Source organism: Lynx canadensis, chromosome D2, assembly GCF_007474595.2.
Source record: "Lynx canadensis isolate LIC74 chromosome D2, mLynCan4.pri.v2, whole genome shotgun sequence".
NCBI classification, from domain to species: Eukaryota; Metazoa; Chordata; class Mammalia; order Carnivora; family Felidae; genus Lynx; species Lynx canadensis.
This window is the reverse complement of record NC_044313.2, coordinates 74815086-74839912: the sequence shown is the minus strand read 5'-3', so window position 1 is coordinate 74839912 and position 24827 is coordinate 74815086. Positions and strand designations below refer to the sequence as shown.

The following is a 24827-nucleotide window of genomic DNA, read 5'->3' as shown; positions in this document are numbered from 1 at the left end:
TGTCTTAGCATTAATCTGACACAGTGAATTTACATTTGCTGTATATTTCAGGACATTGCAGTTGGATAATACCCTTACTCATGTCAGTGAAGATAGGACATTTTAGAGCTCCAGTGGCAAATTTGTGAATACACAATTTCAACCAACATTTTCCAAATGTTCTCTAAGAGCCAGGTACTCAAAGAGATGATTGGGTCTCTCTGCCAATTTGAAAAGCAGCCTTGAAGGTGAAAGAGCTTGGTCATCTGCTTGAGTTTTCTGTTTACCCCTACTTGTTGTTAATGCCTTTCTCACGTTATTGACTGTTCCAGGGATGACAGTACCGTCTCCTTTTAATCTTGGTATTTGGTTGATATTGTCTGTCCAACAGGTCCCAACAAGTAGGGGACACAGATCTAAAAAAAAATAGCTGTATGCACAGTAGCATGTATGCCGGTAGAATAGATGAGTGGTGAAGGGTTCAGAATAGAAGATGGCACATGTCGGCCCCGAAGACCACAGTTTCAGAAGAAATAGAATTTGAACTGGCATAAATGAAGGGCAGGATTTGCTCGGTAAAAAGGCAAGGTCTGGGAGCATGCACCGTGTGTGTGAAGAAAGTGACGTCAGTCAGTTCGTGGAGTGCAGTATTGAGACAGGGAGAAGTGGGGGGCTTTGGTTCATTCGTTCATTCGTTCATTCGTGCAAGAGGTTGTTATTCATTCTTTAATTCAACAGCCGCATTTGAAGGATCAGTACCAGAGTTAAATGGTTTGAACTTTATTCTGAAAGCAGCAGGGAGTTGTTGGCCTTTCAGTACTCTGCTTATGTAGACTGTACCCGTTCTTCTTGGGGCAGAGCACAAGTCCTGCTTGATTTGTGCAGCCTCCTGGTTGGCCTGAGAGCAGACCTGTTGTAAGTGCCCCATACTTGGCATCTGCCATTCATTGCCTGCTAGTGTTCTCTTTCCACGTGTGAGTCTTGTTTCATACAGATGATGTCTTCGGGGCTGGGCTCACATCCTATGCCTTGTATTCTCCTGGGAGCCAACAGTGCCTGGGACACCGTCTGTACTCTTTGAATATTTATTGATAGGTCTTTGATTATTCAGATTCTTTTGATAACTTTTTTTGGCGCATCTGAAGGCCGTGGACATTCCGTGTCCACTTAAAAGCTTCTTTTGTGGAGGGTTGTTTGCTCCTACTCACTGTCCCTGCTTGCTGCTCTGCAGTCTGATGGTGGAGACTCGGTGGAAGTCACAAGAAACGTGGAAGAGGTCGTGGTGAAAATCGTGAATGTATTTGTGGATGCGCTGCCCCACGTCCCAGAGCACAGGCGCCTGCCCATCCTCGTTCAGCTTGTCGACACACTGGGTGCAGAAAGATTCCTCTGGGTCCTCCTCGTCCTGCTTTTTGAACAGTATGTCACGAAAACAGTGCTGCTGGCTGCCTGTGGAGAAAAGGTCAGAGTATAGAGTGGGGTGATTAGAAGGAAAATGTTCGTGTTTATGAAGCATGGGGCTGCTGGTGCTCGTGTCAATTTAACAGTCCTTGCTCGCAACCGTTTGTAAAGAGGTTTTTGACGTTCTTTACAGCTGCTTTCCGAGCCTGTGGCACTCTGAATATCCTCCATAGCAACTGATATCTGCTGTAGGTGATTCGACCTAAGAACTGGTCTAGTACGATGCTGGGTGGTTCTGTTTTCAGCCTAACAGCACAGCTGAAAAGTGATTAAACTGTGTCTCTTGAAAGTGGTTTTTAAGGCGTTTCTTGGGGGAAAGGGAGGAATGTCTACGTCATCAAAATGGTTACAACATGGTGGTGGTTTTGAAGAGCCCTGTTTGGATGGATGAGGGCAGAACTTACAGGCCGAGGACTGCTTTTAAATGACTTTGTAGACACAGGATCTGGGAATAGAGGTAGACACATTCTGAGTAAAAGGGTATGTTCAGTTCTGCTAAAAATCATAATGCAGATTATCCTGGAATAATGCCAACATTCTCATAAATTGGCATTTTTAGGTAAGAAGCTCAGTAATTCATTCATCTGGTGATACATGTGACTATAAGGAACAGTATGTAATGCCTTTGCATGCCAAGAAATATTTTTCAAATACTTCCATCCTTTGTACTTAGTTACATAAATTTGATAGGGATAGTTACACAAATTCGATATCGAATAGGGATAAATTCAATAATTTCTTTTCTATACAGGATGCTATTTTAGAGGCAGACACTGAGTTTTGGATTTCAGTCTGTTGTGAATTTAGTGTCCAACATCAGATACAAAGCTTGATGAATATCCTTCAGTACCTAATGAAGCTGCCAGAGGAAAAAGAAGGTCAGTCATAATCAGGTGTTCATTGTTGAATCTGAAAGCTCCAGAGGTGCAGAAGACCAGACGGGTCGTCCTCAGAGCACATGGTACATCTTAGAAGGGATTTTATGAGTAACTTAATAATTTTTATGTGATGGTGTGCTTTCTCAAATCCTTACAGAAAATGGTAAGTAGGATTTCTCCTTGCCTCTCCTCACACATTGGCATTGACTTTTTTGTTTAAATTTATTTATTGAAATTCAAGTTAGTTAACATACAGTGTAGTATTGGTTTCAGGAGTAGAACCCAGTGATTCATCACATATATAACACCCAGTGCTTATCCCAACAAGTGCCCTCCTTAGTGCCCATCACCGATTTAACACATCCCCCCTACCCACCTCCCCTCCAGCAACCCTCAGTTTGTTCTCTCTTTAAGAGTCTCTCATGGTTGGTCTCCCTCTCTCTTTTTATCTCATTTTCCCTTCTCATCCCTTTTGTTCACCTGTTTTGTTTCTTAAATTCCACATGTGAGTGAAATCATATGACGTATGTCTTTTCTCTGCTTGACTTCCTTCTCTTAGCCTGATACACTCTAGTTCCATCCATGTTGTTGTAAATGGCAAGATTTCATTCTTTTTGATCACCCAGTAGCATTCCATTATGTGTATATCTACATCTTCCTTATCCGTTTGTCAGTTGGACATTTGGGCTCTTTCCATACTTTGGCTACTGTTGATAGTGCTGCTATGAACATTGGGGTACATGTGCCCCTTCGAATCAGCACATTGGCTTTTATACCTCTGTCCTTTTGTGTGGATGTGTTGGCTGTGGAGTATTACAGGTATATCCAGGATGAATTGTAGTAAAATGACAGCAGGTTAGCAGCAACGTATTAGCCGTGTCTTAACTTCTCATTAGAATATTGGTGAAGACGTTGACAGGAAAAAAAAAAAAACAGGTGCCACAACTTTGGTAACTGAATATTAAATTTTTACCATATATGTGAGTCTTGAAAAAAATTCCACTAATTGCAGCACCAATTAGACTGGTTTAAGAAAGGGTTTGATGTGTTCTTAGTTCTCTGCCCTTTGAAACAGAGCAGCAAGGAGCATTGGAAAGAAGATACTAAGGACCCCATGGAGACTGTTTTCTATGTGGCCAGCTGTTTGGCCAGGCTTGTGGTCCCACAGTCTGCTTAGGTTTGGCCGGGACAGACCAGGAGCTTGGAGAGCCGTGTGTGGTGACTGCTTACGGGAGAAACCTTCAGTTTGAGTCACTCTCTAGGACAGTGAGTGGTTTTTAAGTGGCCCACTGTGGACTCCCCAATCACTGCACCCTCAAACCCTTTTATATTAGATAAATTTGGATATAGGATTCTACAGAGTTTTAGAACATACATCTTTAAACTTTGAGAATTAAATGTTGAAGGCTAGAGATGACCCTCCTTCAGACTGTTGTGAGCCAACATGTAAATACTTCTGAGGCTTCAGAATTGGGAATGGAGGCAACATTTAAAGGTTCCTTTTTAAATGTCTTTGTCTTTCATTTGCTTGTCTCAGTTGTCCTGTTTTTTGTTTGTTTTTGTCTTACTCTCTTCTCTGGGCTCTTGGATACTTTGTTGGTAAATACACGTCTTTCACTAATTCAGGAGAGGAAAAGCGGGGTGTGACAGATTCACAAATTCCTCGCAAAATCGTATCCCTTTTACTCTGCTCATTATGTCTGTGTCTGTAAAGATTCTGCTTGAAGATGAGTGACGTCACTTGTCCTTGTTGCTCTTTTTCAGAAGCTGTTTCCAAAGCAGCATCAACTAAAAGTGAATCACAAGAAGAGGTGCTACAGATTTTTAATATAGACACTCACACGAGCAAGCAGCTGCGGCATTTTAAATTTTTGTCCGTGTCCTTCATGTCTCAGCTCCTGGCTTCTAATAATTTTATCAGAAAGGTGATGTGTTCTTTTAAATGTGTTTATAACAAAATGATTTTGCTTTTTCTAAAGGAACTCTCTTTTAAACTAGTAAAAATAGATTGGCAAATATGAAAACATGAGGCATGCCTTTAAAGATAATAGAAAAAAATCAGGGGTGCCTGGGTGATTCAGTTGGTTAAGCGTCCAACTTCGGCTCAGGTCGTGATCTCACGGTTCTAGCCCCACATCGGGCTCTGTGCTGACAGCTCAGAGCCTGGAGCCTGCTTCGGATTCTGTGTGTGTCTCTCTCTCTGCCCCTCCCCTGCTCATGCTCTCTCTCTGCCTCAAAAATAAATAGAACATTTAAAAAAAAAAAAAAAAGATAATAGGAAAAAAACAGAGCGTACCTGAACCATTTGGCATGATCTGGTGAGGCTATATATGTATCAACCCTGCGACTCAATAATTCCATCTCAAGTGGTACACAGGCATATTGCACGTTTTACTGGGCTTCGCAGATAGTGTGCGTTTTACAAATCGTAGGCCTGTAGTAACTCTGCATCAGGCAAGTCTCCCAGCACCATTTTTTCAATAGCAGTTGGTCATTTCATGTCTCTCTGTCACCAGATGTTTTCATTATATCTGTTACGGTGATCTGTGGTAACTGATTATGACTTGCTGAAAGCTCGGATGGTGGTTAACATTTTTAGCAATAAGGTATTTTTTAAGGTACATAACATGGGTTTTTTTATTTTTTGTTTTTTTTTTTTTTGATATAATGCTATTGCACATGTAATAGGCTATAGTTAGTGTAAATACAACTTTTTTTTAAAGTTTATTTTGAGAGAGAGAGAGCGCGAGTCGGGGAGGGGCAGAGAGAGAGGGAGAGAGAGAATCCCAAGCAGGCTCCATAATGTCAGCTCAGAGCCCAACGCGGCGCTCAAATCCACGAACTGTGAGATCATGACCTGAGTTGAAGTCTTACACTTAACTAAGCTACCCAGGTGCCACTAAATGTAACTTTTGTATGCACTGGGAAACCGAAAAACTTATTTGACTTGCTTTATTGTGATACTCTCTTTATTGTGGTGGTCTTGAACTGAACCTGCAGTGTCTTCAAGGTATGCCTGTATACCCAGCAGAATGTATGAGCATAGGCACTAAAAGACGTCTACAAGAACGTTCATAAAAGCAGTATTTGTGGTAGCCCAGAACTAGCAACAAGCCAAGTGTGTATCAACAGTGGAGTGGATAAAGGGTCTGTCATCAAAAATAGACATGAGGGAATCTCATAAGGGTAATGTTGAAAGAAGACAGGCAGACACAAAAGAATATATCCTATGATTCTAGTTGTATAAACTTTAAAAACAGGCAGAACAAATCTAGGGTTGTAGAAGTAAGGACAGTGTTTACCTTTGGGAAGGAGGGAATAAGCAATAATGAGGGTCCAATAGAGGAAGGTTTCTGGAATGCTTATAAGAGCCTTTAATAGGCTCTTTTCTTTACCTGAATATAATGAGCTCTATATGTGTGATTTGTATGCCTTCCTGTTTGTGCGTTAAACTTTAAACAGAGAAGAAGGAAATACAGAAAGTGAAGACCTAAAGAAACAGAGAAGGATCAGGAACATCAGAATGGTTGAACGTTAATAAGAAAGTCTGAGTTGTGGTCTCCTGCGTGAGCAGGTCAACGGGAAACCATGTGATCATCGAAGTATTTGTAGAAAAATAATGTAATAAATTCAGTACTTATGATTTAAGGAAAAATCCTCTTAGCAACCAAGATAGATGGGAACTTCCTAATGAAGTTCTGGCCTAATGAAGATACCAGAAACTGCTTTACATCACCTTTCATAATGAGACAGACTTTATAAAGTCTGGAACAAGGATATCCTGTCATTGTTTCTATTCAGCAAAAGAACGATGTGTAAGAATCCGAAAACAATCAGCAAACTCCTAGAACAAATGATTCGTTCAGGTAGCTTGCTTGATAGGGATAAGTGTAGACCCTGCTCTGTCTCAAGTGAGCTTGCCAAGGACAGTGGTGGTGCCAGGTCAGTCAGGGGGGTCAGTGTGACCGTGTCCGGTCTGTCTAGACACATACCCTGTGCACATGGAAGAAATGCTTTCATGTGGAAGGGGCATTACAGAGTAGTTAGGAAAAGAGAACTGTCCAGTTACTAGAATGGGCTTGATTTGTTTTCCATGTGGGGAAAGACTGGCCTCATACCACATACAAAAGACAATCTTAGGTAGGTTAAAAAATTACTTCAGTGTGATTTTAGATAGATTAAAAAATTACTCTTTCAGTGTGAAAAGGAACACTTAAAAGGAAATGAGAACATTGTTACCAGAGGAACACAGAGGAATTTCTTTAAAAGTGCATTTCAACAAAAAGCCACCATAATCAAAATGAAAAGAAAGCCACAGACATAAATTAAAAAGTATCAGTTCTTATGAGAACATCTGGCAAAGAACATGAATTCACAACAAACGGCTAATATTAACATACAACAAGGTAACCTCTCTAGTAAGGAAGGGAATTGCAGATTAAATGCGATGCCACTATGATGTCCTATCAAACTGGCAAAAGTTTAAAAGCCCTTAATAGCAGGAAGTGGCAAGGCTGTGGGGACACAGTTACTTGTGTACCCCACTGTGGGTTAGGTCTCCGGATAGCCGCTTCAGAAAGCGAGCAGTCAGCGGTCTCCAGTCAGGTTGGAGATGCGCATCTCTTGTGATCTAGCCGTTCCCTTTCTGGGGTATATGCTCTACAGAAAAGTGCCTGCTTGTTCAAGGAGACATATAAAAATGTTCTTTTCTAATGTCTTTACTGACAGAAAAATGGACGTAAACTAAACATCCATAGTAAACAGATGGGATGAGCAGATGTGCCATGGTGTGTACCGTGATGTATGCAAGGAGTGTTAAATGAACACTAGAACGACATACATCTCTGTAGATAGATCTCAGAACTCTGATACTCCCAGAAAAGCATGTTGCTGACTGTGGTGTAAACTCTGACATTTAATGGCAGGTTCAAGTTTGTGGGGCTGGGGGCACTTAACCAAGGGAAGGGATGAGAGAGGTAGGGATTACGCTGGTATCTGTAACGTTCATAATGTCATGCAGTTACTAGGAGCTAATGGAAGCATTTCATAAAATTAGTGGGTAAACGAGTGTAGATGGCTGTATTTTTCTGAATCTTTCTAGTACTTATAGAAATCACAGGTATCTATAGAGTGTAATCACTCTGTGAGTAGAATAACGAAAGGGAATAGAGTTACTACAGTTTGATGGGGAAGGTCTCAACCTGATTAAATTGTACGGTCAGAAAACGGTCCCTGGGAGGTTTGAATTGAATAGTCTTACAGATGAGTTTCACTGTATATACTTCAAATGATTTTTTTTTATATCTAGCTTGCATACTGCTCTGATGATGTTTTCTTTAAAAATTAGGTGGTTGAAAGTGGTGGTCCTCAGGTTTTAAAAGGCCTTGAACAGAGGTATGTTACTTTTTAAATTTTTTAAAAAATTTTTATTTGGAAATAATTTCCAACTTTTTAACAAAATGCTGGAAGAATAGTGGACAAAACTCTCATATAAGCCTCCTTTGTTTTAGGTTGCTAGAAACAGTTCTTGGCTATATTAATGCTGTAGCACAGTCCATGGAGAAAAATGCAGACAAGCTAACTGTGAAGTTTTGGCGGGCACTGCTTAGTAAAGCTTACGACATGTTAGATAAGGTAGGCTTCCATTTCTCCCCATCCACTGTGTTTTGCTGTTTTTATGTCATCGTGAAACTATTTGATAGAAAGTTTTACTTTAGGAATAAACTTAGTGATAGTTTTTCTTACCATAATGCAGCTCACATTTTTCTCGGAAAAGAGTCTCTTGATGGCTGGCGATAAATTCATCTGAAATGATTATTTACTTACAAATGATGAGAGCATGCGCCTCACTAAAAATGATACTTTAAGATTGAGTCATCTAATAGTGTATAATATTCTACTTTATGCAGTGGAATAGAAGAAAAATAGCTTTTTAGGTAGAGTATGTGGGATATTAGAAATATCACTGGCCTTGACATTAGGATCCCTGTTCAAAATCTAGCTATAAGACTTTGAGCAGTCCACTTAGTCTTAGCATCGGCGTTTTTTGTTTGTTTGCTTGTTTGTTTCCCTTTTAAATGTGGTTAGTAATGTCTACCTGAAAGGTTAGTGTAAGAAGTTAAAAGGGCATAAACTGCCTGGAACCTAGAAGGTATGCAGCAAATAGAAATCAGTCTTAATCTGAATGGATCTTCCCTTTTTAAAATTTTTTTTGTTCAATGTAAAACTACTGTCTAGGTCAATGCCTTGCTGCCCACGGAAACCTTTATAGCTGTGATCAGAGGGCTGCTGGGTAACCCGCTGCCATCTGTCCGCCGGAAAGCACTGGATCTTTTGAACAACAAGCTACAGCAGCATACATCCTGGAAAAAGACCATTGTAAGTGAAGACTGTCTGTCATACCCACTCACCACTCTGCTTTATCAAAGAGCTGCATTTTAACTCCCTTGAGTTTGTCGCTTCCCTGAGTGCTACGATTTAAATAAGTATAGTAGTATTTGAATATGATGCCAGTAGACGTGTTTCTAAAATGTGATGTTAATTCTGATAGGAATTGGGATAAGAGTTCTTAGAATGGAATCACAGCCTAATAGAGTTGTTGCTAATTTGGACCCTACGTTGTCTTAGCTTTAGCATGATCTGATCCTCTTTTACTCCAGACCAGTGGATGCATTACGTAAATACGTCCCAAATGGGTCACAAGCACATACGCTGGCTCAGTGGTGAAGAAGGCAGAGAGAGAAACAGTTGCTTGTGTATAATTGTGTGGCACAGGGCCTCAGGCAGTCGCAAGCAGTAAAAAATGGAAAAGACGGACTAGTATGTTTTTTCTGCAGCTCTAATTATTTAAAATTTTTGGCTGACCTCTTCAGGTTTATCGTTTCCTAAAACTGGTTCCAGTCCTTTTGGCCATGGTGCAGCATAAAAAAAAGACGGAAGAACAAGCAATAAACAGACAGACAGCTTTATATACTCTAAAGCTTTTATGTAAGAGTTTTGGTGCAGAAAATCCAGAGCCTTTTGTCCCTGTGCTGAGCACTGCTGTGAAACTGATTGCACCAGAAACAAAAGAAGAGAAGAATGTCTTGGGAAGTGCCCTGCTGTGCGTGGCAGAGGTGACCTCCACCCTGGAGGCGCTGGCCATCCCTCAGCTTCCCAGGTATGCTGATTAGGACCTGGAACAGGAGCCGTCATGTGGGGTTTCTGGTACAAATTGAAAAATAATACCTTAGCAATTTTTTTTTCTTTTTTTTTTTTTTTGCCTCTCAGTAGAGGTTACATAAGATTAGATTTGTTAAAGATTTAATTTTTTCTTCAAACTAAAAACCACTAATTAAAAACTTTCTAATTTCCTTTATGATGTTTGTTGCCTTCCACTTTTCACTCCCCCTTGGCCAGCTGTAACTAGGAAACAAGGGGTGAAGCCCCGCGATGGGTGTTCCATCTATTTGGGCAAAAGCTGCCTCATGCAGCCCAGGTTCAGAGTTGAATGCTCCTGACTTTCCCCCTTGGCTTTGGCATTTTCTAGCTGTGCAGCCCTGGGCAGGTTACTTGGTCTGTTAGAGCTTTGCCATCTCTAAAACCGAGACCAGACCGACTTCATGGGATTCCGGTGGGGGGTGCACGTAAGGCTTTTTGCACAGCGCCTAACACGTAGCAAGCATTAAATTGAAAGTCCCTGTTATTTTTTAAAATGACTGAGTAACTATTGCTACTGGGAGGTTTCTTGCTCTGAGTCTCATAAAATGTGTAGACACGTTTTGTCGGCTGTGACATAGCATGATGTAGCGGGCACAGTTATTAGGAGTTTTGCATAGTGACTTCTCCATTCTCTGTTCTTAAAGTTACTCTAAAACTCTTGCTTTTTTATATCTAGCCTGATGCCATCATTGCTGACAACAATGAAAAACACCAGTGAGCTGGTTTCCGGTGAGGTCTATCTGCTTAGTGCTTTGGCGGCCCTGCAGAAGGTTGTGGAGACCCTCCCACATTTCATCAGCCCTTACCTAGAAGGTGTCCTGTCCCAGGTGAGCCACAGTACCTCAACATGCTATGCCCGTTTTCTCTTCCATCATCCCTCCTGCTTGGTCATGACGTTGAAATGGTCATCGCTTTCTTCTTATAAGACTCATCTCTTTTTTGATTTTGCAGAATGTGTTTTATTGCCTTTCTCTCCCCTCCATGAGATCGTTCGTGTTGGGCTCGAGCTGCCTTTTATTACTTGTAGAAACTTGTGTGTCCTATTTGCTTCTAATGTAAAGGGTTTTTTAATCCTAAGGTGTCTTTCAAAATCAGAATCCCTCTATTGCTGTTCAGTGGTTACTTGGCATATGGGCACTGGGCAAGGGGCATTTCTAACTGACAGTGCCCAGGAATGATCCTCGGTCTGTTCTGTTGTACTGGTCATTTGCCATTATGAGGTTAGGAGCTTCAACTGCTATGATGAAAATAATTTAGCTGATTCACACACTCTTGTAGCCAGGGCTTGAAGGTAGACTTTTTATAGAAAGGGACCCCTACATCTGAGGAGGTTTGTAGATAGACTTTTTAGCAAGAACAAACACACTTGACTCTTCTCATGGTCTCTGGATTCCTGTCCTCTTTAAAAACAAAAAACCCATCAGTCTGAGTGCTCTGTGTTCTTCTGCCTTCCACCATTTACCTGCATCCCTGACTCCACTTGGGGAAGAGTCATCTGTTCATTTGTATCTACAGATGTTCAAGACTGCTTTGAAAGGAATTCTGTGAAGCGATAGTGCTCCGAGCTTTCCCCAGCCGCTAGCCTCTGGGTTGACTTCTGTAAGTGTGCAGACATTGTCAGTGAGTTCTCATATTGGCTTTGGTCATGGTTTCTGTATTCCTATAGGTGGTTCATTTGGAGAAAATCACTGGTGGAATGGGTTCTGCCTCACAAGCTAATATCCGCATCACGTCCCTTAAAAAGACACTGGCTACCACACTGTCACCCCGAGTCTTACTGCCAGCGATCAACAAAACGTACAAACAAATTGAGAAGAACTGGAAGGTTAGATCATACTGGGTTTTAGACTTTGGAGAGGGGAGATGTGGTACTGAAATTTCTAAGTTTTCACTTAAAGAAGAGGATGGTTATTTAATTGATAAACGCGCTAATGAACTCGGAATATTTAAAATTGGCATGTCTCTTTACTGTGTTACTGGTAGAAGCACATGCGTCCATTTATGAGCATCTTGCAAGAGCACATTGGGGTCATGAAGAAGGAAGAGCTCACCTCCCATCAGGCTCCACTAACCATGTTTTTTCTGGAAGCCCTGGACTTCCGAGCACAGCACTCTGAAGTAAGCTTATTTCCACTTCCCCAGATCCTAAAGTTATCTACTTGTTTAAGAGCCAGAGAAAAATCTAGCTGTGTAATCTGTTTTACTTGCCAAAGTTATTTAGAGCTACATGTTAGTAATCTGGCTAATCTTCTGTTTTTCAGGATGATCTGGAGGAAATTGGAAAGACCGAAAATTGTATCATTGACTGTCTAGTAGCCATGGTGGTGAAACTTTCTGAAGTCACGTTCAGGCCCTTGTTCTTTAAAGTAAGCTTGCTCCTTCCACGTCTCCTTTGTACCCATACATAAATGTTACAAGATATGTAGAATAAACTAATATTACTTTATCTTTTATCTTTTTAGCTGTTTGATTGGGCTAAAACAGAGGATGCCCCGAAGGACAGACTTTTGACATTTTACAACTTGGCAGATAACATTGCTGAAAAACTTAAAGGGCTTTTTACTCTGTTCGCTGGCCACCTGGTGAAGCCTTTTGCTGACACCTTGAACCAGGTGAACATCTCCAAAACAGGTTGGTAGCTGACTCCAGTCGATACCTTTGCTCTGTGTACCTTACACAAGGCACAGTAGGTACAGTAAGCATAAGGAGGGTGAAGGTTTTACTTCATAATCAGTCAGTAGGCATTGAAGTCTTTGAGCAGAATGAAAACATGTTAACAACAATTGACTCACTTAGAAGTAAAAGTAAGGTAAATGGTATGTGCTACTCTAAGTTATTGGAAGTAACTTTAAAATGTTAAGATTTAAGATTGGTGTTTTCTTTACTGCTAATAAGCAACCCACTTGATAAGTGGTAATTTAACTTGCCGAACTGAGTGATCTAAACTGAGAATCTTGACTCCTACAGGAGCCACTTACCCGAGAGCTGCCCATTTTATGTCATGTCTTCATCCTGATTTTCTGTATTGTTTTAGAAATATTCTTCTGACTGTAGTGTTAATAGTGATTTGAATTTAAACATTGGAGGTTAAATTGTGAAAATCAACTGTTTTTTCACTTTTACTCTTCCCATCTACAGATGAAGCGTTTTTTGACTCTGACAATGACCCTGAAAAGTGCTGCTTGCTATTGCAGTTTATTTTGAACTGTTTATATAAAATCTTCCTTTTTGATACTCAGCATTTTCTCAGTAAAGAGAGAGCAGAAGCCTTGATGATGCCCCTGGTGGACCAGGTAACCACATGGAACCCATCTTTTTGACAAACGATGAGGAAATTGCCATCACTGTTAAATTTTTTTGTTAATTTTATTTAAATCCAAGTTCGTTAACATATAGTGTAATAAGGTTTCAGTAGAATTTAGCGATTCATCACTTATATACAACACCCAGTGCTCATCCCAACAAGTGCCCTCCTCGATGCCCATCACCCATGTAGCCCATCCCTAACCCTCTTTCCCTCCAGCAACCTTCAGTTTGTTCTCTGTATTTAAGTCTCTTATGGTTTGCATTCCTGTTTTTATCTTGTTCTTCCTTCTCTTCCCCTGTGTTCATCTGTTGTGTTTCTTAAATTACACATGGAGGTGAAATCATATGATACTTACCTTTCTCTGACTTCTTCCGCTTAGCATGATACTCTCTAGTTCCATCCACGTTATTGCAAATGGCAAGATTTCATTCTTTTTGATTCACTGTTAAATTTTTACTAGATTTATATCTACTAAAATTAGAGCTTGCTGGGCTTTCTTCTCCAGGCTTTTTTTTTAATGAAATTTTTATTTCAAAATTTTTTTATTTTTAATGTACAGAACTTATCTTCATAGTGGCATACACCAGGTTTTACTTTTGAAGGTTTCAAATGGAAGGCAGGATATAAGGACTCATGGTTAGATTTTTAATTTTCTAAAATTGGATTTATTGAGAATGTTTTAGGACTGGGCCGCCATCTGGAAGAACGCCTCTCAGCTGTTCTCCTGGAGGGAGGGGTGACGCCAAGGGCCATGACAGTCTGCCTCGGCTCCAAAAGGTGGTAAATTTGCTCTAGAGAGTGTTAGAATTACACACCTGGTCATCGAACCTGCTGATATGAAAGAGTAAACAAGTTTATTTATACATTGGGAATTTTTCAGACAGAAAACTTGTTGCTCAGAGTCCCTGTCTCCCTCATAGCTAGAAAACAGGCTGGGAGGAGAAGAACTGTTCCAGGAGCGAGTGACAAAGCACCTCATCCCGTGCATAGCGCAGTTTTCCGTGGCCGTGGCAGACGACTCTCTTTGGAAGCCACTGAACTACCAGATTCTGCTGAAGACGAGAGACCCCTCACCCAAGGTGGGCGCTGTGGTCGACAGGCACCAAAGCTGCGTGCGTTCCCCATATAAACCAAACAGTCCCAAAGCGGTCGTGGCTGTAGGCCCATGGTACACTAGCTGCTTGTCTTCTAGGACCGGAGGTTGCTCTTTGGGGCAGAAGTTTGAGCCTGAGAAACGTTTGGGTTTTACTTAAAGGCTATTTATAAATAATAGAAGTCCTCTCCCCCACCCCCACGGTGTGTTAGACGCAAGTAGCGACATATTTAAATCTTTGTGCTCCCAGAGACTGTCTTTCAGTCTGTTCACAGAACATTCCTTTGAGCTAGAGCAATGGATTATCTCCGTCATGTGTATCAGGCTTAGGATTTTGTGAAATAATGGAAAATAAGGAGTGGTGGACACTCACTCACGTGGGCGAGGATGAACGAAGTTACAGTCCCCTGCCTGCGTCTCAATTTCCAGTCACCAGTTCTCAGTCTAATTAGCATACGAGAACCTCAGTGAATAAAGCAGACCGAAGCAGAATTTTGTCAAAAGATTTATTACTTGAAATATATAACATTTATTACAGGAGAGAACAATGAGGCTATTTTCATGAACCCCCAGATTTTACATTGTAGGTTCTTACAAGCTTATAGCATTAAATTTGTCTTAATGTTTTGTTTTGAATGTACAATATCAAAAAAAGTCTGGCTTGAACATAGGTAGTTCATAGGCTTTTTAAAGAAATCATTTTGCTTTATCCAAATATTTTTTTTAATCGTCCAAAACCGGAAAGAGGATTAGTACAGCTTTTGTTTCAAAGTGAACCACTAACAGAGCCAGACCACTGCTTGCATTCCATAGACCAGAAATACGAAATAGAGAATATATGAATTAGGTATATGAAATAGGAATAGAGAAACACCCAGACTTTTTTTAAGTTCCCAGATCCGGAAGTCACGATACATTATTTTTAATTCCGTGCTGAATGCCCGGCCCCTCCCACCACTGTAGTCGGGAGGGAGGGGTCCTGCCTGAGGGGGCCAGGTGGCCTCATCGCCCACAGCCCAGCAAGCCCATGAGCTTCAGTGCACGTAAACTTGACGACATACTTGAGTCTGTGTGTGCCTTTTTGATTGTTGTTTTTAAAGGAAAATGTTAGAAAAAGGTATTCACATTAAGCCCTGCAGTACTGTAAGACACTTTTAAAAACACTGGTTTGTATAAGGTTGCCCGTATTATAAACAGACCCCAAGTTGTTAAATAAATTGGTGTTCTGAGATGGAAGTGGAGTGGACAGAGGGGGAACCAATTCGTTTAAAAAGTCAGAGAGCCTGTCTCAAGTTAGACAGTTGTGAGATATAAATGTAGCAATGCTAGTCTTGGGCGGGGGAGGGGGGAGGGGATAAATCCTCTTTCTTTACCTTTTTATCTCTTTCAGGTTCGATTTGCTGCTCTGATTACAGTATTAGCACTGGCTGAAAAACTAAAGGAGAATTACCTTGTCTTGCTACCAGAGTCCATTCCTTTCTTAGCTGAATTGATGGAAGGTAATGCCTAAACTACTAAGAAATAATGGCAGTAAAATTCTGTGAAAATGTGCCCAGTGATCATGGAAATTTGGATAGAACCCCATCCTCTGCCCCCTCCACATCTCACACTGCAGACAGGAGGCGGGGTGCCTGTTTCGAGTAGGGTTGAGAGACCGTATTAGGTGGCCAACCCGTGATCATCTGAAACTTGTCTACAAGGAAATCTCCACCACCTTTACCTTTGCGTTTATTGATGTTTCTCATTATCCCCATACATTTATATGATTATTTTAGTCCCCATAGATTTACTGTGTCAGAAGTGCCAGTAAGATCACAGTAGATTAGCTGCCTGTTAATACCAGCCAACATTTCCTCCATGCTCTGCCTGGACGATCTCATTCAGTCCTCACGATGTGTGTGCCATTATCCCTGTTTTATAAAGAAAGAAACTAAAGGCTTTCAAAGGATTTTGATAAATTAACAAAGTGAGTGTGACGGGTAGAACAGGCGTTCAGGCCAGGTTTGCAGAGTTCTGGGCGTGGCGAACGCCCTGCCACCAGGCCGCACGAATCAGCAGGGGTGAGGAGGCAAGCAGACAAGTGCTCCTCTACAAGTACATGCCCCGGTGTCTCTTGCGGCCTAGAGCAGGGGCGTCACTAGAAGTTGGGATTCCCACTGTGTACTGCTCTTTCGGGGGCTGCAAGGAGGGTGCCGTGCTTTCTGCTTCGTGGGCAGGTTTCATTTCCGTCCTTTGAACGGTGGCCAGACGATGCAAGAGCTGAAGAATTAGACTAACGATAACTGAGGCAGTTTTTATTCTTGTGTTTAGATGAATGTGAAGAAGTGGAGCGTCAGTGCCAGAGGACCGTCCAGCAGCTGGAGGCCGTACTGGGGGAGCCACTCCAGAGCTACTTCTAAGACTCCGGGTCTCGGGGCTTTCTTACTCTGTTCAGAGGTCGGATTTATTCATGTTTTTATTTGTGGGTGTTTGGTACCATATTACTTTTGGTGCCCTCACCCCTGCGCGGACTTCTGTATGAAACCAGCTGGCGTGCTGCCCTCCCGCCCCTCGTAGGAACTGCAGTAAGAGTAAACGATGCCTATTTTTATACAGACTGCTGTTTGTCTAAGCATTTGTCACAGTCTTTTCTGATTGATGTTATTGATATCACAGACCTGGTTAATTTTAGCACTCAAAGGTAAAAGCACCTCATCTTTGGACAGTTAAAGCCTTAACTTTTCCCGTAAAGGGATATCTTACGTACATGGTATCCATGTTGGATTTCATTCAAGGTAGCTCTTCGAGAAAGTGACAGTTACTCAGCACCAATGCTTTGGACTATAAAGCTATTTGGAATACTTTTCACATTTTGGGTAGATGATACTTCAGCCATAATTTTTGTGCGTGGCCACAGTGGGAATTAGTTCTGGAATGCATTTTCTACTTAGGACTATGATTGTCTTCTGTACCCTTCAGTCTTTGGTGGGGGCAGAGGCAATAGGCTCTCAGATCCCACAGATAGAAAAGGCCCAGAAACACTAGGTGGCATGGCTCCTCCAGAATTAGAAATGGTCAGACTTCCCCTGATGGTAATTCAAGAAATTACTTGTACGAGAAAGTATCAAATTTTTTTTCAAACTTTATTATATATATATATATATATATATATATATATATATTTTTTTTTTTTTTTTTTTTAATGTTTACTTTTGAGAGAGACAGACACAGAGTGTGAGTGGAAGAGGGTCAGAGAGAGAGGGAGACACAGAATCTGAAGCAGGCTCCAGGCTCCAAGCTGTCAGCACAGAGCCCAGTGCAGGATCGAACTCACGAATGAGATCATGACCTGAGCCAAAATCGGACACTTAACCGACTGAGCCACCCAGGCACGTTGGAACTTTGAAGTTTTCTAATCCCTGATGTCATGGTGAAAGTGAAGGCTCAAATAAAATAAACTACCTTCAATAAAGACAGATTTGTCTAATTTGTGCCTTAAAAATAAGTTTAAAATATCTAAGAACTATCCCATGGTTTTAGTTTGAAAGCCTTTGTTCTAATTTAGTACAGAAATTTCATGCCAAATTGTGACAAAGAAGCAAAAGGCTGAATTGTAGCTGTAGAGATACAGCTTGCTAGGAATGCGTACTCCCTTTTAAAAAATGTTTTGATAAGATTAATTAGTAAAATGCTAATAGCTTCTTTTCAAATCACATCTTATTGTTTTGTATTCTGTCAAAGAATCAATCTTACGTCTTAGTAATAGCTCCACGTAAAACAAAAAGTGAAGTATGTTTAAGAATTAGAGGAAACCATGTATGTGGGGCTTTTTTCCTGAGTGGCCTATAGTCTCCATCTGAGTCACGCCCTCTGATGTTTTACATGAAGGAAAAAAAAATAACCAAAACCCTGGGGGATTCTTTCTTCAATTCTCCCAATGAAAGCTGGGACCCCACTCCACCTGCCGTGAGCTTGGCAAGATGTAACATGATAAATTAACATGAATAGAAAAGAATCACGTGCCAGAATCTTCTACACTGAGTACTTCTAAAAAATCAGATTGGTAGTAGTATTCTTTTCAGTATATGGGTACAAATAATATCTAACCAAAATCTGTAATGAAAATGGTCCTAAATCCTGGCAGCATATTCAGCGTAGCAATTTAACATGATAAAATGATCAAACTAATTTAACTTTTTTACCTCCCCACTCCCAAGCCTTTGAAATTTCCTGTGACAAGATCTGACCTGTAAGAATTCTATAAAGAACTTCTGCCAACTCACTTCAAAGAATAATGAAAAAATTACAGAAATGCAACAATTTAACTTGCTGATACAGGTTTGATTTTAATCACTTAAAGTAGAACAATGTTTTGATCTGGCTTGTTAATGATGAGGGACTAATCTTTAGAAGAGCAGAGAGGTGGGGTTTGTTTGCATGCAGACAAGCAACAGATTTTTATACTGCTGCTCTCTACCTCATTGGTCTCGGTGTATTTTATTTTCTGATAGTGTGTGCCTACTTCATGAACAATCATTAAATCTAATCTTGACAATTGCTTTGTTACACCCATAAACGTTTTACAGATTGAAATCATCTACCTTAAACTTTCTAGTGGAGTGTGTGTAGACCTCTAACTCCAAGTGCATGTACTATAAGCATTTACTGGTATAGACATCCATGGCCTTCAGATTGACATCAACTTAACTTTCATGCCATTTGTTTTTGTTTCGCTGCGTTTTTTTGACTTTGCGCTGTGTCCGGATATCATAGTGTTATTTCTTTGGCAGTGCTTGTAGCTAGCAGAGCTAGATATTTAGCATGTTAAAGAAAATTGCCAAATGTAAGGGCAACGTCGATCCTTTCAGTTACGGGATATGATTGAACTCTGGTTACGAAAGCAATGGCTAGAGAAGGAATAGTGTCTTGTAAATTCGTGCCTAGGTGACTTAACAGTTGAGTAATTCTTCTAAGTCTCTGGTTACTTTATACAATTAATGCCTATAGAAAAATTGCTGACACGAGGGCAGAGCCCAAAAGATTCTGAGCTCAAGAGGGAGCAGAGTGGTATTATGTTCCACTGTATACACATATCCCCAGCTTCTAGCGCAGTGCTGGCAGGAAATAAGTACTCAGTGTGTTAGCTACTGTATTACTAGCTACTTATTGATCTGAATCGCATTTAAAAAAGGAAGCCAAGGTGGGAGAGAGAACAGAGAGGCCTGAATAATGGCTGTCAGTTGTTGTTGCCTTGAATTTCCTTACCCTGTGGCTAGACAAAGCCACGCTGCGTGGCAAGACTGAGAACACCTAGGAGGACTTTGTTATGCAAGCTCATTTTAACAATATAGATAAACAATAATAGTGAGATGCACTTTAGCAAGGCCAGTGTCACATAAGCCATTTTGTATTTCAGTTTTTGTAGCAAGCATGTCGGCTACCAGCTTCTGACTTCCAGTAAGTGAATATCTCCATCAATTTCCAGCGTGTCAATATTGCTAAGATCTTTAAATCTGTGTTTGTACTCCAGGCTGTGTACACCATTTACGGCAACCTTGAACTCTCTAACGTCACAATAAATTATCATCTGGAAGGAAAGTACACACAACATTAGTGGCTTCCCTCGGTTTAGGCAGTTCTCCCAGCCCGCCGGTGTTAACGTCCCTTCTTACTAAGATTCTGACTAAAGTGTATCCAGTAGTGGCACCTTCTGCCTCATCCCACTTGGGGAAGGGACTCTGAGCATGCTTGCAGCTTCACGCTGTCCCCAGGGCCCGAGGCCTGCCTTCCCTCAGCACCCTCCATCCACTGCACCTTCTCCCAGCGAAATGGGAAGTTCCCTCCCCACACCCTCCTCCCCTCCCCGTGTCTGGGAACCGTAATGACGTAGGAAAACAGCCATCTTGACCCTTACAGAGGAGCTGACTGCGAGTAACAGGCTAGAAACCAAGGGACCTGGCTCATGACTCTTCGGCCTTAAACCCCAGGATCTTAGACAAATGCCACAGTAGAAAATTTCAGAGCTTTTAGGGCCCTCGCTGGGACTGCACAGCCGCGTGGCAACCTTGACTCCATTTCCACCCCAGCTCCGCACATCGTGGTCTCCCGTCTGTGTCTCAAGCTCAGGATTCTGTGGCTCTCTGGAGCAACTGGCCTTCTGGCAGAGTGAGTTCACGTCCGTGGCCAGTGTCAGCCTTCTGTGCTAGCCTTTCAGAGCTGTCTCTAACACAAACCCGTGAACATCAAAAGAAACTACAGTCCTTTTAAATCACTTTGACACGTCAGCCTCATACTTCCCGCTGCCGGCCTGGCCACCACGCTACCGTGTATTCTCCAGCCACACCACAAAGACCAGTCTGGTGAACCTGCACCACGAAGCTTCTGAAGAGCAGCTCAGCCTGCCTCGCACCTGGCTCCACCCCCGAGGGCCAGACGGAGGCAGAATCTGAATCTGTATTTATTCTGCTCTGACTGGTGATAAATGGCTGCTGGGGGCGATTCCTTGGATAAAACAGTGAACGGACAGAAACAGGCTCTAGGTCTATGTAGAGAACGGAGGAAAATACCAGTAACTGGAACCACATTATCCTCACAACAGTGCTGGAAATCCCAGTTTCAACCAGGAGGAAGGGACCTTTGGTAACATACATTTAACAGAAATCTCAACACAAAACAACAGCCTCATGCCCAGAAGGGAAAACAAGCTGGCATCAGAGGCATGTAGTGGGAAGGTCCGTCAGTCACCAACATCGTACGACACAGCAGGTGCGGCGCCCTGCATTACTGATGGAAAGGAAGGGCACACGGCCTGGAAGATGCACTCCTGCAGAACAGATACCATAACCATGTGCAAAAGCCAGTCCCAAACCTCCCCCCCCCCCCAACTATCTGATGTTACAGAACAGCTCGTAAGAACATGATTTGATTAAAACAAAACTCACAGATGAAGTTACAAGACAAAGGTATTTTTTAAACGAGTAGTTGGAAGTGATAAATGAATTTGAAACAACAGGGAACAGAAGATAACTGTAAGATAACTGTAAGTAATGGCATAATGGGAAAATCCAAGGATCTCAATAAAAGCATATTAAAAAGGAGTCTGAAGCAGAGAAAAATCGATCACTACAGAAACTTAAAAATAATCCAACATGAGGTAATGACTGTTCCTGAGGTAGAAAACTAAGGAAAAGATTTTAAAGGAATTTTTGTCCTTTTCCATTTTAATCCAGTAGCAAACATGGATGGGGCCCAGATCAAAAAGCAGGTTAGTCACTGCTTTCCTGTCACCAACCACAAGGATCCACTTCCTTCTGGAGCAGTCACTTCTGTCTCCCTCCAGTGAGCCCCAAGTGGCCTCTTATAGCTGGATTCTTGCCAAGCCGACAAACCCCTGTGCTGGCCTGTGCTGCCCTCCCCATCTCCAGTGACTTGTTCAAATCATCCCCTCCATCTGGAAAACCCACCTTTAACTTCACCCTCCTGCATGCCTCTGACTTCCAAACCGGTATCCACAATTTCCAGGGACCCTCCTATGATGAGGTCACAACTGTTACCCCACATACCGGAACTTAGGAATACACATTCATGTCCAGCTGCTGTCTTTTATCCGGTCTTGGTGTTCCTGCTTTTTAACAACTGGTTTTGATGAGTGCTCAAAAACTCAACCTACCGATCCAGAGCAAGTGACAGTTTTAAAACGTAGAAGCAGGACCCTAAATCAGTGACCCTAAATGACCATGGGAGGCAGTACGTCACCTCAACTAGTGACTGAACCTAGCCAACCACCCAGCGTCCGCATCAAAGAAACTACTGTCTGCTGAGCATCCAGAAACGTTTTCAGAAAGGTTATGTCACCATAACATTCACACGTTTGGGGGACCCGGGACAGTATGTCCTCAAGTCACACAGCATGAGGGGCCCTAAAAAAGTTACCTGACCTTCGAGTTCCAGGGCCTAAACATCTCTTTCCTTGAATATATACAAACAGGACAAACTCCCTGTAAGAAAGGACTGCCACCTAAAGCTGTCTATAACCAAGACGGCACGTGATGGAGAGTGCAGGCAGTTTTATAGTTCCTGTGTGCTCATGTACACAGGGGATTATCCTAAACGTGTTTTTCCAGTCCTGAGGCAAGGCTCCTGTTAAAATTCCTATTCCTCAAATTCCTATGAACTAATATGGGCCACACAATAAGAATCCCAGGGCAAATAATACAGTATTCTACTGGCTGTGCCATTTAGACTGATTGTATTTTGAATGCCCCTTTTATAATGCAGACAGTCTCCACATAAACAAAAACTACGTGCTATCTCCACATATTAAGCTAGGACTTGACGTAAGTAGACCATTTATCCCACCCCTCCTCCCAGGATTCTTTTTCCTGTCCCATAAGATCATCTTACCTCAAAGTACATCCCGGGACTAAATGGGAAACAGGTAATATTTCTCTCTTCTTCTCCCCAGGACTCGTGAAGAAAAGAATTTCTTACAAATGCTTTAATATTCAGGCGTGGGTTCAAGTGGAGAGCAATATCCTTGGATTTTCCTGATATTAGGTCAACATTAAAGCTTTTGAGAGAATAATAAAAAAAAAACCCTAATTAACCAAGTAGAAGGAAGTGCAGTTTCTGCCATTTTAAGAATCAGAATTGAACTCTGATCACGACACAAAACACATGTATGCACACAGACAGGAATGCAGATGAAAGTAAAATTTTAAATTCAGTTATCGCTCCACTGATAAAAATATAAAAAAATTTATAGTTTTTTAGCCTCAGTGTTGAGGCCACAGGTCTGGTTGGGAAGCAGCTGAAGAGCAAGTAAACCACATGCCTGTTACTTTAGGCTGCAGGGGGATGGGGTCCTCGCAAGTGTTCTGTTCTTGCAAATGTACTATTTTCTAGGAAATAGCTAATTTCAAGCTTTCAGAAGTCTGAACATCTCTAGGAAAGGTAGTTAAGTCACATGCGGTGAGGGGCCCTAACCAACGTTACCTGACCTCGCAGCTGCCCTGGAGTTCTACAAGGCAGGCGGGGGTGGGGACAAAAATGCCACCCTCTTGTCTGGCCACAAAAAGCCTAGCTCAGAACACTGGGCCTGAGTCCTGGTTCTGCCCCAACCAGCCGTAGACAGTCTGGTTAGCGGCGTGACTTCGAAGCTCTTGCTCTGATGGTCTCGGCTTCCAGGTGAGGACTGGGACACGGCTCCCGCCTGTCCCACAAGACTGTCTGGGGTCTAAGGCAACGAGAGAGACACGTGCAAACTCTTCGCACCATTATTGGTAACAACGGTACTGACCCTTTGGCATTTGTATTCACTTCTCCTTTAATAACGACAGTTCGTCCAGGGCCCATCGAGGAGTTCAACCTCGCAACGAATGGCAGAGTCTGTAAAGAGACCACAGTCGGCACCAGGAAGCCTGCAGAAAGGGGTCTCGTGGGACAACTGTCCGAAGACACGTTTTAACGTTTAAAGGCCATGACCCTGTAAAACCCCAGTGGTCGGCGGCTGCCTGGCTCACAGCAGAGACTCGCCAAAAACGGTTCACGCGATGAAATGGGTTAACGGGACACGGGACCTGCCTGCGTTGGGGACTGCAGCTGGGCCACACGTCCTGCCTGAGGGGAGACGTTAAGGAAGCACACTCCTGGCTCAGAGACCACGCCCGGCCAACTCTTATCTGTCCAGGATCAGCACAGAAGTGCAAAGTGGCTCCTGTGGGTTTCTACTGAGGGTGGAAGTTACATATACCAGCTAATTAAAACTTAATTTGTTAAAAAGAATTAAGAAAATTTTTGGCTCTTCAAACCTTTGACAAACAGTTGGTAGGTAGTATTTTGGCGCAAGTCAAACTGTGATTGGCAGTCGAACCTTTGCTCTTGGTGTAGACAGTTCTGGGTACGATTTTAGAAATGTCTCCTCTATTACTAGGCTGTTGGGGAAACAGTTCTGCAATAAGGTGTGGAAAAAATGAAGCTGGCTTCCAAGGTTTAAACTATTCATTTCCTGGGCGATTCTATAAAACATTCCATATATTATAATCTAGGCAAAAGTACTTACAAACTGTGATGTGCCAGACTTTTGTACCTATTGGAAGAGAAAGTCAAAATGAAGACATTTGAAAGGGAAAAATTACAACACGAGCAGTCAGATCTTACTGGTTGAAATGGCCAGAGCCTGGGGTAGTAGCACCCGCTTGGCCTTGGATGTGACACACAGCGGCCTATGCTTTCTGACAGGTGTTGTATCGGGCTGTGAAGGGTGCTCAGGCTGGGAACACCGTCTGACAGTCCTACAGTCCTAGGACCACACATGAACTTTACACGTTTTACTTGTTCTTTCCAAGGGGCTCCCAAAATGCTGAGATTATATTCTCTGAGGTCACATGCTCTGAGATCAGTAAGATGTAACTTTTTCCATTAATGACAAAGACTCAGTGTTTAGACTGTACTTGTTCCTACAGGGGAGAAGATACATGTGGAAGTTTGCTTCCCAATGCGCCGAATATGTTCAACGTTTATAAATACTGTGAGACAGTTTACTCAACAGTTAAGAGAGAGGTTTTTTACAGAAGAACGGTGGGTGGTGGTCACAGACACTAATGGCTCAACCATCTGCGAAACTTCCAGTGCCTGGTCCCACAGAAGTAGATGCCTTAGTCTGCAAATGATTACTCCCACCTTCTTGATATTAAAAACAATTTTTCACAAGTTAAAAACATAACTTTGGGGGGCGCCTGGATGGCTCAGTCGGTTAAGCGTCGGACTTCGGCTCTGGTCATGATCTCACGGTTCATGAGTTCAAGCCCCACGTCAGCTCTGTGCTGACAGCTCAGAGCCTGGAGCCTGCTTCGGATTCTGTGTTTCCCTCTCTCTCTGCCCCTCCCCAGCTTGGCGTCTGTCTCTCTCAAAAATGAACACTAAGAAAAAA

At 42.2% G+C, this 24827-nt stretch overlaps 2 protein-coding genes across 9 annotated transcripts in view; one reads left to right on the top strand and one right to left on the bottom strand.

Annotated features, from left to right (window-relative positions):
- The window catches only part of HEATR1 (HEAT repeat containing 1), a 52047-nt gene extending 34252 nt beyond the window's left edge, over positions 1–17795 (top strand). Inside the window, exons 30-45 of the mRNA XM_030334428.2 lie at positions 1211–1441; positions 2192–2318; positions 4083–4243; positions 7666–7712; positions 7829–7952; positions 8556–8696; positions 9191–9477; positions 10195–10345; positions 11185–11343; positions 11502–11636; positions 11780–11884; positions 11981–12149; positions 12657–12811; positions 13746–13904; positions 15309–15417; positions 16229–17795. Of these exons, the coding sequence (XP_030190288.1) occupies positions 1211–1441; positions 2192–2318; positions 4083–4243; positions 7666–7712; positions 7829–7952; positions 8556–8696; positions 9191–9477; positions 10195–10345; positions 11185–11343; positions 11502–11636; positions 11780–11884; positions 11981–12149; positions 12657–12811; positions 13746–13904; positions 15309–15417; positions 16229–16317 (2349 nt within the window). The 3' untranslated portion in view covers positions 16318–17795. The remainder of the gene's footprint in view (positions 1–1210; positions 1442–2191; positions 2319–4082; positions 4244–7665; positions 7713–7828; positions 7953–8555; positions 8697–9190; positions 9478–10194; positions 10346–11184; positions 11344–11501; positions 11637–11779; positions 11885–11980; positions 12150–12656; positions 12812–13745; positions 13905–15308; positions 15418–16228) is intronic.
- Positions 17796–18217: 422 nt separating this feature from the next.
- Positions 18218–24827, bottom strand: part of LGALS8 (galectin 8) — a 30388-nt gene continuing 23778 nt past the window's right edge. For 6 of the 8 annotated variants that reach the window (XM_030334324.1, XM_030334329.1, XM_030334325.1 and 3 more), the window contains 5 exons: positions 23958–23984; positions 23707–23829; positions 23196–23284; positions 22301–22466; positions 18218–19484 (listed from right to left, as the gene is read on the bottom strand). In XM_030334324.1, coding sequence (XP_030190184.1) covers positions 19335–19484; positions 22301–22466; positions 23196–23284; positions 23707–23829; positions 23958–23984 — 555 coding nt within the window. In that variant the 3' untranslated portion in view covers positions 18218–19334. The remainder of the gene's footprint in view (positions 19485–22300; positions 22467–23195; positions 23285–23706; positions 23830–23957; positions 23985–24827) is intronic. The other 2 variants (XM_030334330.2, XM_030334331.1) reach the window with 1 other exon arrangement.